At 42.6% G+C, this 10,248-nt stretch overlaps 2 protein-coding genes across 4 annotated transcripts; one reads left to right on the plus strand and one right to left on the minus strand.

Annotated features, from left to right (window-relative positions):
* Positions 1 to 215: 215 nt before the first annotated feature.
* On the plus strand, positions 216 to 6,788 carry eps8l3b (EPS8 signaling adaptor L3b). 3 transcript variants are annotated; one of them, XM_085921181.1, is made up of 20 exons: positions 216 to 348; positions 438 to 460; positions 877 to 978; positions 1,599 to 1,720; positions 1,906 to 1,970; positions 2,038 to 2,196; positions 2,538 to 2,687; positions 2,978 to 3,063; positions 3,128 to 3,243; positions 3,524 to 3,598; positions 3,676 to 3,794; positions 4,195 to 4,333; positions 4,407 to 4,477; positions 4,566 to 4,640; positions 4,883 to 5,028; positions 5,519 to 5,774; positions 5,936 to 6,043; positions 6,126 to 6,214; positions 6,289 to 6,421; positions 6,494 to 6,788. In XM_085921181.1, exons 3-20 carry the CDS (start codon positions 941 to 943, stop codon positions 6,533 to 6,535), a joined length of 1,989 nt encoding a protein of 662 aa, XP_085777307.1. In that variant the 5' UTR covers positions 216 to 348; positions 438 to 460; positions 877 to 940; the 3' UTR covers positions 6,536 to 6,788. The 3 variants fall into 3 exon arrangements, with proteins under 3 accessions (XP_085777307.1, XP_085777324.1, XP_085777316.1); XM_085921198.1 differs by having other exon boundaries at positions 3,712 to 3,794; XM_085921190.1 differs by lacking the exon at positions 438 to 460 and having other exon boundaries at positions 232 to 348.
* Positions 6,717 to 9,767, minus strand: LOC147061954 (glutathione S-transferase Mu 3-like). Its single transcript, XM_085921212.1, has 8 exons — positions 9,609 to 9,767; positions 8,338 to 8,413; positions 8,190 to 8,254; positions 8,046 to 8,127; positions 7,472 to 7,569; positions 7,308 to 7,403; positions 7,125 to 7,235; positions 6,717 to 7,048 (listed from the first exon to the last, which is right to left on the minus strand). The coding sequence occupies exons 1-8, from the start codon at positions 9,636 to 9,638 to the stop codon at positions 6,953 to 6,955; spliced, it is 654 nt and encodes a 217-aa protein (XP_085777338.1). The 5' UTR covers positions 9,639 to 9,767; the 3' UTR covers positions 6,717 to 6,952.
* Positions 9,768 to 10,248: the final 481 nt, after the last annotated feature.

A 10,248-nucleotide genomic window follows, 5' to 3' on the forward strand; every position in this document is an offset into this window, starting at 1 on the left:
GTCTGATTGTTGCTTTTTTGGTTACTTTCTTTTTGCTCTGTTCAAAGCCTTTGCACTGATTTTATGGCTACATTACATTTCCACTAAACCTCATTATTATGCAACAATGAGTGTTTTCTAATGTCTTGGCAACCGTCAAAACTTTACAAGGAAAGCTCAGATGTTTGGAAACCTTTGGACTCATAACAAACACTTGAAATAGCTTTCCACCTCTGACAATGGCCAAGCCTGCTGATCTTTGATCACAATGCGTCAAGCAGGAAGTGATGGGAGTAGTTTGCGCTTACACCGTGTGAGGAAGACGCGTTCGGCACTCGTGGAATAATGCCACTGGAGCAAAGCTGACAGGTAATGTGATTTCAAACCCCAAAGCTTACATGTTGGAATTTCCGCTTAGTCTATTTGATGTCTTTTAATGTTGCGTTTGTGCCCTGTAGATTTGTGGCTCAAAAACAAATTGGTAAGTTTTGATGCATTTGATAATTATATACTAATGCTTTTAATTTATGATGTATCCAATCATTCGAAAGATTTTTTCCCAAGTTTCATTAATGTAGCATTGCATTTTATATTCCTTTCAGCTTGTGGTATTAGGGGCTTGCCACATTTGACCTTATGTAAAAAATGTATAAATTATATGATCACTTGTGCTTATTTTCTGTTTGGACATGGCTAAAGTCATGTTGTAACTCGTTCATTGGTTTGAAAATACTCATTGTGTTGTCATTTGTTTTAACATGTCCAAATAAGTAAACACAGCTATTTATCGAAGAGTTCATCATTAACTCGACTGCTTATTTAGTGTACTTGTGATATGTAATACAATCCATCATGTTCTGATGCACTATGAATAATATCAAATGTGTTCCTTTCCAGGTTTGGCGTGAGAGTGCTGTTCAAGAATTTACTTGGAAAACCACAAAAGTTAAAAAGATAGAAAATGTTGGGAAACTCTCGCCCCTATTCTTATACACCAAGGTCAGTGTCATTTTCATGCCATATGTTAATTCGCATGATTTCATTTTAAGAATAGATGGATAGATTGATGGGAATATGATGCAAAAATATCAGGCAACGAGTTCAGTGCCTGCCCACCTATCAACTGTTCAAAGTATTTTGGTTAAAAACTGACAGAATTATCTTCCTATCTATGAAAATTTGTGCAAGCTGTTCTATGCTTCTGCCCCATAGTTATAACTGTGCGACTAATCAACATTACCACCCCCACACTGAATTTCTCAACTACTGACACAACGTGCATTAGCTTGTGATAACCGGAACATATGACCACACCGGAACACATTTAAATTTCCCTTTCAAATGTTGATTGAGCAGAACCAAAAAAAAAAAAAAGAATCAACTATAATATTGAAGTGTGGAATGGTCTAACGTGGGTGGGGGAGGGCTATAATTATGTTAGCATATCAGGATTAACTTTCTGTAAAAATATATATTTGCCTGAGTGCGTAGGGAGAAAAGGGATGTTTGTGTTGGTACAGTAGTTGAGGGTCACTGTTTTTTTCCTTCAAAACACACACCAAACAACAGTGTACTGCACATGTACACAGTATTAAACAACACCTTAATTTGTGTTGCAGGGGTTTCTCATCAGAAGAGCTCCCTCAGTTGAGGTGGGCTTTCCAATCAGATGATTCCAGAGGATCCTCACCTCAGAGCTCGCAGGGAAACTTGCCCAGACTGACTTCCAAATCCATATACAGTATGTTGACACATGACAAAACACCATTTGAACTATTCTCCAAAGCCCTTCATATCCAATCTCAGATCCATCTATTAGTATGCTCTTGGTCCTTACTGTACTACAAAACAAGACAGCGCACTATTAGAATGACAATAACGTTTTTCCACCACGTGCATCTTGTAACTTCGACATTTCGCATCAAGTGCGGCGAAAGGAGTACTCGGAGGTGCTGAGCAAGCAGGCCGACAACCTTAACGTCAGAGTGGAGGTAAAGTCCGCGACGTGCGCGCCAATGCGGGGCTCGGCTTCTGCCTCACACTTTGACCTCCTCGCAGCATCTGCTCACCTGCGAGCTGGACGGCCAGCAGCTGACCACTGTGGACGACTGTATGGCCAAGATCAAGCGACTGAACGCCAAAGGTCGCCTGTGGCCTCAGGACATGGTCATGGAGGTGCAAGGAGGCTACCTGTTGCTCCTTGACAGAGAGAACAAAGTTAGTAACACCCATCTCAGTCGACTTTGGGCACCCGCAACGGTTTCATTTCAAACCATGTATGCAGATGATATTTTTTTAATACTGTTTTTACCGTACATCCAAATAAGTCTGCTACAGATGGTCACGAATGGGATTTCCTGAAGTCCAATTAATTTGCGACTACAGTTCATCATCCAGCCTAAAGCAAAGGGGCAGCAGGATGATAGAACTATTCGGACAAAAAAAAAAAATCGGAGCGTTCATCCTTTCTACACTAGTTTTCAGAGCATGTTGTGCGTTTTCATGTTTACCTTGGCAGTCCAAAAACATAATTGATCACACTGGCCTTTGTCTTAAAGACAGAGCTGGAGGTTGTACCGCTGATCAACATCCAGCACACCGACGCTGTGTTGGACAGCTGCGCTTACGACTCGCTGCTGTTGGTCACCGCCAGGGAACGCAGCAAGCGCAATCCCCAGGTCTTCATTTTCCAGTGTGAAGAGATTGCAGTGAGTCCTCATCCAACCCTGTTGTTGTCGTCCCCTCAGCTCAGTGAACTTTACAAACCTCTGCGGATGCATGCTTCACTTTATTTGCAGCCTTGCAACCATCAGGCACCATGTGCAGTCATTGACCTTGCTCAGCTTGCCAAGAAAGTTAATAATACATTCAAGACTTTTGGATCATAGAGATTCTTTTGAGATTCAGGACTCATGTGTACCCATTGTCTAGTAATGTCATTGAAAGGTGAGATTTGATGTTGATTACAAGCTAAAGTATCTGTTTTATTTCTTAACAGGCAGACCTTCTCAAGAGTGACCTAGATAAGTTTGTCAAAACGGGAAGCGGTCCTGCGGCGCCACCCAGAGAGCAGCCATTCATCCGGTACAATGGATACAAATCCAGATACAAATGATGCTAGCTTGATTTACTCCTTGCTGTTTTGCAGGAGTAACTTGGGTCTGCAAACTCCTGAGAGCTTCCGGCAAGACGCCCCTCGTGCTGTGACAGACAGAAGCCCACCGCTGGAGCGGCCTATGCCGCAGTGGGCTGACAGAGAACCTGGTAAACTTTGACTGTAGTCGTCGAGTTGTAATTAGTTTGTTTATCTCAGTGTATTGTGAGTTAACATCTGAAGTGGTCTGCTCCGTCATTTTGATGTAGCTGCTGTCATTGCAGGTGCATCTTAAAGCTAGAAACTTCTTGGATGTTGGGCTGCAATGCAACTCAGCATTTAAGAGTAACATTAATGTGATGGCAGACATTTTGGTAGCTTGTGCCTAATGTGGTGGCCGCTGAGTGTGACTCTTCCCTGCAAATATAGTTGTACGCTTTCATGCCTCAGGAAGTTTTCATCAACCTGCACCTCGTGTTGCGCAGAGAGAACGAACCCCGCCAGAGTGGGCCCACGATGAACCTGGTAAGCAGACTTAAAGGAGACTTGTGAAATTCTGCTTTCAGAAAAATTCTAATGATTACAATATTCTTAATTCAAAGACATTCCTCCTCCCCCTTATTTTCACCCCCTACAAGAGGAAGCCGGGTACCAGCGTGATCTCCGTGGATCCCGCAACACTCCAGATGTTGCTGAGCAGACAGATGTTGAGAGGAACACGGTGAGAGGCAGATTCCGTTGTGGTCACATGTTTACATATACTCATCATGGGCATATATTTGTAGTTGTGTTTGGTGCTACACTGCATGCGCCACATCCACAGATGTGGACACTTTCATTGAAAAGAGACAAATTCAGCACATATATTGACAAACAAGCAACCACACTCACATCTATGGAAAAGTCTATCTTTGATCAAACTAGCAAGCATGTTTTGGGAATGTCGGGAGGCAGAAGACCGGAACCTCAGAACTGTGAAGAAGATGTAGGTCCAGACTGAACAAAATAATCATTTAAGATAGTGTAGTCGAACACCATGCACGCCCATGATGAGTATGTCAACTTTTGAGCACACTGAAGCGTCGTAGCTGTGCAAGCATTTCACCGTTCCATTCCCGCAGGAAATTTTAAACCACGTTTTGAACGATCTGGAGATCTTCTTGGGCAAGGTGCTCACTGTGGGGACTGGGACTCCCTCGCAGGTTGAGAAAAGCAAAAAGAAAGGCATGTTTATCAAAAAGAAGAACCACGACAGCCCAGGTAAAGTCCGTTTAGTTTTCTTGACCCATAAGACGGACTGTGCATGCAACTCAACCCGTTGCTTTGCCTCCAGCTGCCCAACTGCCCCCTCCTCGGGAATTTATCTCCTGTCTTCAGAAAATCAAATATGGATTCAATCTGTTGGTAAGTAAGCAGCTTTGCCCCGGCTTGACCGCACTGCACATGTGTGCGCGTGTATGTGCGTGACTGCATGCGTGTGCTGTTTCGACAGGGCCAGCTGGATGGCACACTGGTCAACACCAGCGCCTCGGACTACATTCACTTCTTCTTCAGCAGTTTAGCAACAGTGAGCGAATCACCTTAATACATCACCACATGTACATCACTCTGGACCTAAGTAGAAATATGGAAATTAATGTATGAAACTGCGTAGCTATGTTTTCAAATATCAAGAGTACATTTAAAAACCTTCAGAAAAAGAAATACTCAAGCTGAGAGAGGAAAACTCTACCAAAGCAATTTGGTTTGGAAGAACATTTTAAAATCTACTTCCCACTGCTTGAAAGATTGCCTTTGTTCCCTGCACAGATTCTGCCTCACTACCATTCCCACCTGCCCCGGGTCGCGGTTTCCCCCCTGCTGACGGAGTCGTCCCTGCGCCTTCTCAGACAGGTGGTCAACCCGGAGGAGGACCAGCTCTGGAGGTCTATGGGAGACAGCTGGAACATCCCCAGGTAGCGACACAGCAGATACAAGTAGGAGCCTCAAAGTGATGACAAGCAAGAGCTGTGGCATGCTTTGCTGTAGAAGAACGTCGTTGTCAGGAACGAGGAGATTTTTGTGACCGACCTTGACAAAAATGTTCTCTTGGATATTTTTCTTCTTTAAAGTATGGCAAGCTCTTTCCTAACAGAGTAGAGATATGTTATCTCAGGACACACCCTGAGGTGAGGTGTGAACTGCTGATATGGGAGGGAAAAGTTGAAGCAGTGACGTTGTTTGCATGACACTGGAAAATATTGCGTTTTGCTTCTGAGGTCACCCACAAGTTCAGGGGATGGATGCCATGGAAACAGAATAACAAAAAAAAAAATGGCCCTGCTATTTCCATGAGCTCTTTCCGTCCAAGTCACCAACACTCGTCTAATGTGACATGGCTGAATCTATTCCTTCTCTGTTCTCTTTGCTGCTCTAAACCAAAACTGTATTCGGTCCTCCTCACAGGTCTCGATGGCCCGATGATGACGTCCCACCTTACATCCCAGAGTTCTACGACGGCTGGCGGCCACCTGCTCCCCTGCACAAGGCCGCTCAACTACCTTATCAGAACGGCCAATTGAGCAGGAGCAGCAGCCAGCGCTTACCACCGGGACGACGCGACGGCAACACAGAGGAAGGTCGCGACCGCATGCGTGTCATCTATGACTTCATGGCTCGCAACAACAGGGAGCTCACTGTTATGAAGGGCGAAGTGGTTGAGGTGAGATGATGTTGACTGTGGCTGGTTGACACAGCACCAGATATTGTCAGTGATTCTCAACACAGCTTTGCAAACTGTCTCTGCAATGTATTACACCATTTCTGCATTCAAAATGTTTGAGCACACCCGATTTAAATGCTGTATGCTTGGACTTTCCCAAGGTGGTTCAAAGGTCCAAGCAATGGTGGCTTGTGCGTAACAACCATGCAGAGGAAGGCTACGTTCCTCAGAATGTTGTGGAGCCTGTGAGCAGTGGTTTGGCCATGGAGGTAATAGTACACTCATGTGGCTCTGTAGAGGAGAGATTGCCAATTTCTCTGGTTTGATTCACTTGTATACACTTTGGCACAGCGGCCACCTCGTGGCCCCCCAACGCTTGACATAATCTCGTCACCTGCTGAGGTGAGAGCCTGGCTGCAGTACAGAGGCTTCTCCAAAATGTGAGTGGTACGATCCAGAGGAGGCCTTTGCGGTTTTCCGCACGCATGACAATGTCACGCTTTTTATGGAGCAGCACCGTGGCCAGCCTCGGCGTGCTGACTGGTAAAATGCTGCTACAGATGGGCAAGGATGAGATGAGGACTATGTGTCCGCAAGAAGGAGCCAAGGTCTTCTTCCAACTTCAGGCTATTAAATCATCTATCGCGGTGAGTGGCGGGCATAAAAATCGACACAAAAATGCACAGATGCACTTATTGTAATCTTTCTTATTGCTGCAGCTTGCCGGTGAACCATCAGACCTGTATGATGCCCGCTACTAAGCACCCTTTTTTTTTGTTTGTTTGCCTCAATCTTCATCCACTGATCAGCATCTGAAATTTGGTCGAATCATTTAGCATTATGAATCCTATATCTTATGTGAGGTATGTTTTGGTTAGGTGTATGCATTAATCTAGTTAGATGTATAAAAAGCAAAAAAATGATCTGTAAAACAAAAAACAATGTTGTTGCATGAATTTATTAACACCAAGACATTTATTCAAAGGCAAGTCAATAAAGTTACAAATTGAGAAATGAGTTTAAGTTTCATCTGCTGGGTATAACTGTTTCGGAATGCTTGAAATGAATCTTTTCGCCATTCCCAAATAGTAGAATCATTGTTTTGGATGCATGTTGAACACAAATAGAACATTGTTGAAGATGCAGAACATTTTCACTTTTTATTTTTTGAATAGCTTTTACTCTTTTTTGTTGCCCCATTTGGCCATCTTGTTGTTGACAGGGGTCCTTATGAATCTACTGGACTTCATGTAGGCTGCAATCTTGTCGAGTGCCTGAAATGGCAATAGACAAAAAGTAATTCACTCACCGTGAATCAAAAAGAAATCTAGGGAGGGCTCTTTCCCTCACCTCGAAACGATCCAGAAGGTCTCTGAGGTTCTTGAAGTCATCCAGGCAGCTGGCATGAAACATCCTGTGTTGGTCCAACAACTCATACATGAGGAAGTCCACAAAAGTAATCTGCAAAAAAAAAGTGTCATTTTCACCATTCCAATCAAGATCCCCTTTTTGCCGAGTAAACAATCTAAACACCTTGTCACCAGCAAACCACTTCCGACCTCCCAGGAAATTGGAAAACTGCTTGAGTACACCCGGCAGAGCCTCAAGGTACCCTGGCTTCATCTTGTCCTGAAGTCATTCGAGGAGATTTAAACCTATGGGACTTGTGTCATATCGACTTGCAAAGTGATACTCACAAAATCGGTGTAACACAACCTCACAAAGCCATTCCGAAAGTCCATGGCCTGGTTCTCCAAAATGTCCACGCGGACCATCTCATCCTCGTTCTCTCCACCTGGGATCACATTTAGGACACCTAAGTAACTGACTAAAGGCTGACATTGTGATAGTACCTCCTAACTAGCGCCAAATATTTTTGGATGGGAGAAAAGGATAATGATGATAATAATAATAATAGACGAAGAGCTGTGCCATCCTTGTCTCAATTATTAAACGTTAGATCATTTTACGGTAGTCTCTAAGAAGGGAAATAAACTCTGATTTAAAAAAAAAAAAAAAAAATCAACATTAACTGTCCTCTTTTGAGATCATAGTCCAGATTCTTTTTAATAATGAACTCAATCTTAAAGGTTTTCAAGTGATTGACCTGTGATGCCCATTTAGAACCACTACTAGTGAATGGATCAATGTTACTTAAAAACAATACCTGTGTAGTTTATAAAAAGTTAATGTGTCCTAAACAAATTGTGTTCAACCTCAAAGATTCCTCTGTACCGTAAGTGCCCCATTACAGTCACATATGAAACTTACACAAATTGTTCTTCCTAGCGATGTATCTCATGATGGCATTGCTCTGCACGATTTTCTTGGTGCCGTCCTCCAAGTAGGGTAACTGCAATAAAGCGTCCATTGTAAAAGGTTTCAGTCATGAGCATGCTTTCAGATGTCACTCACATTGGGAAAGTCCATTCCAAGTTTGGGTTTCACATCAAACCAGCAACTCTTGTCATAGTTAGGAGCTGCATGCGTAGAAAGTTGACGATACGAGTTATTTGGATGAACACGACAGCCTACGGTGGATTTTGGTCGTGTGCTGCATTACCTTCACCGCAGGAAAAGAGCTTGTCCTCATATGGTGTCCCAGTGTACTCGAGCAGCAGGCGGATGGGCTGGGCCAGCTGGACAGCAATCACAAAGAGGGCTTTGTTTGATTAAGTTGTTTCAAAACACTTAAGTGGCCTTTTGTGTCTTGAATTTACAGGTGCGCGCTGAGAATTAATCTTTGTATTCCAGGTATTTGTTGAGGCAATGTTCATAATGGGTACCATGACACTTAAAGCCTGTCCTTTAGCAGTTTGCTGAATGAAAGGATTACATGAACTAGACCCCAACATGCAGTTATTGTATTTCCTAATCCTGCACATAGGATTTGAAACGAACCATGCTTTTCTTTTGCGTTTTTTCCCCCATCGAGTTGGAACTTGACACACAGCGAAATTTACAAGGTGAGGCACTTATTGGAATGCATTTTCATTTATAGACGTTTTTTTTCCTACTATTTTTACCCAAAATGATTTACATCCATTTAAAAAAAAAACAGTATGCTTGGATATTATATAATAAACACGTCTTTCGTATCTGTGATTGGCTGCAACCCCCTACTGCCCAGATGCTGGGACAGGCTCCAGTGCGGCTGCGACGACACTCGTGAAGACAAAGCAGTACAGAAAATGAATAAATTCATGTTTAATCGCGGTGCAGTATAATTAAGATGGTTGGCTGGGAGAAATCATGTGGTACGTTTCTACCTTAAGGTTAGACATGTGACCAACGAAATGCTTCATGTGACTTTAAGAATGGAAGCGGCGCTGGATTATGGAAAACTATTCAACTCTTTACGTATGAATCTACTCACAGCGAATGTTTTAGAAGGGAAAGGGATCGGATTACATTCATAATCATAATACTTCATCATAATCTTTCTACTTTGCATACAATCAAATTATTCTCATGAGCAACACCATCGTCGTCCACTGTACCCGTCATTCTTTGAAATGCGAATTAACTATTAAAAAAAACCCTCAGTGTATGCACTTTGAGCCCATGAAAACTAAACCAATTTAATGAGGCAATACGTTATAACAATTGCACGTTTAGGCATACCTTTTTCAGAACGCATTCCGAGGGAATTGTGTGCAGGCTGGCCACGCAAATTAGCTTTCGCCTGAACTACAGAAACTATGCACAGTTTCATTGTATTGACACGCAAGTCTATGCACAAGCCGTTTTGCTAACGTCTGCACAATCATTCGTACACTTTAAGCGGTTATGAAAATGTTACGGAACAAATGTTTTGCAGGCTGCTGAACTCACCCCACGAATATCCCAGTAAGCAAGTTTCATGGTATTTAGTTTTGGTTTTAAGGTTTGCCTTGTGCCTTGTGTTGCTTGAGAGTTGCTGTGAGTCGAAAGAGCCGGGACGGGTTCGCTGGTTTTGTACTGCGATAGGCAGTCGGCAGAAATGAAGGTGGGCGGGGTTAATTCCTAAATCCTGCGTCCTCGTATTCTTGATCTCTATATACGACATTTTCAAGTTACGCGTCGTAAGAGCAAGAAGACTCGCTCAGAACTAGGACTGGCTTTCTGATGATAATCTTATACAAGTGTTTTCATATGCAGATAATTATACAGTATTAGTTAAAGACAATGTTCCAGGAAACATTCTGTTTTCTATTGTAAACACGCGCACACGCGCGCGTACGCACGCAGACCATTCAATAGATTGATGGTTATTTTAAATTGTTCTTTCTTTCTTTCTTTCTTTCTTTCTTTCTTTCTTTCTTTCTTTCTTTCTTTCTTTCTTTCTTTCTTTCTTTCTTTCTTTCTTTCTTTCTTTCTTTCTTTCTTTCTTTCTTTCTTTCTTTCTTTCTTTCTTTCTTTCTTTCTTTCTTTCTTTCTTTCTTTCTTTCTTTCTTTCTTTCTTTCTTATGTATATATTTTAACGAAAATGATT

This window comes from Syngnathus leptorhynchus, chromosome 1 (assembly GCF_054491065.1).
Source record: "Syngnathus leptorhynchus isolate UIUO chromosome 1, UIUO_Slep, whole genome shotgun sequence".
Taxonomy (NCBI): domain Eukaryota; kingdom Metazoa; phylum Chordata; class Actinopteri; order Syngnathiformes; family Syngnathidae; genus Syngnathus; species Syngnathus leptorhynchus.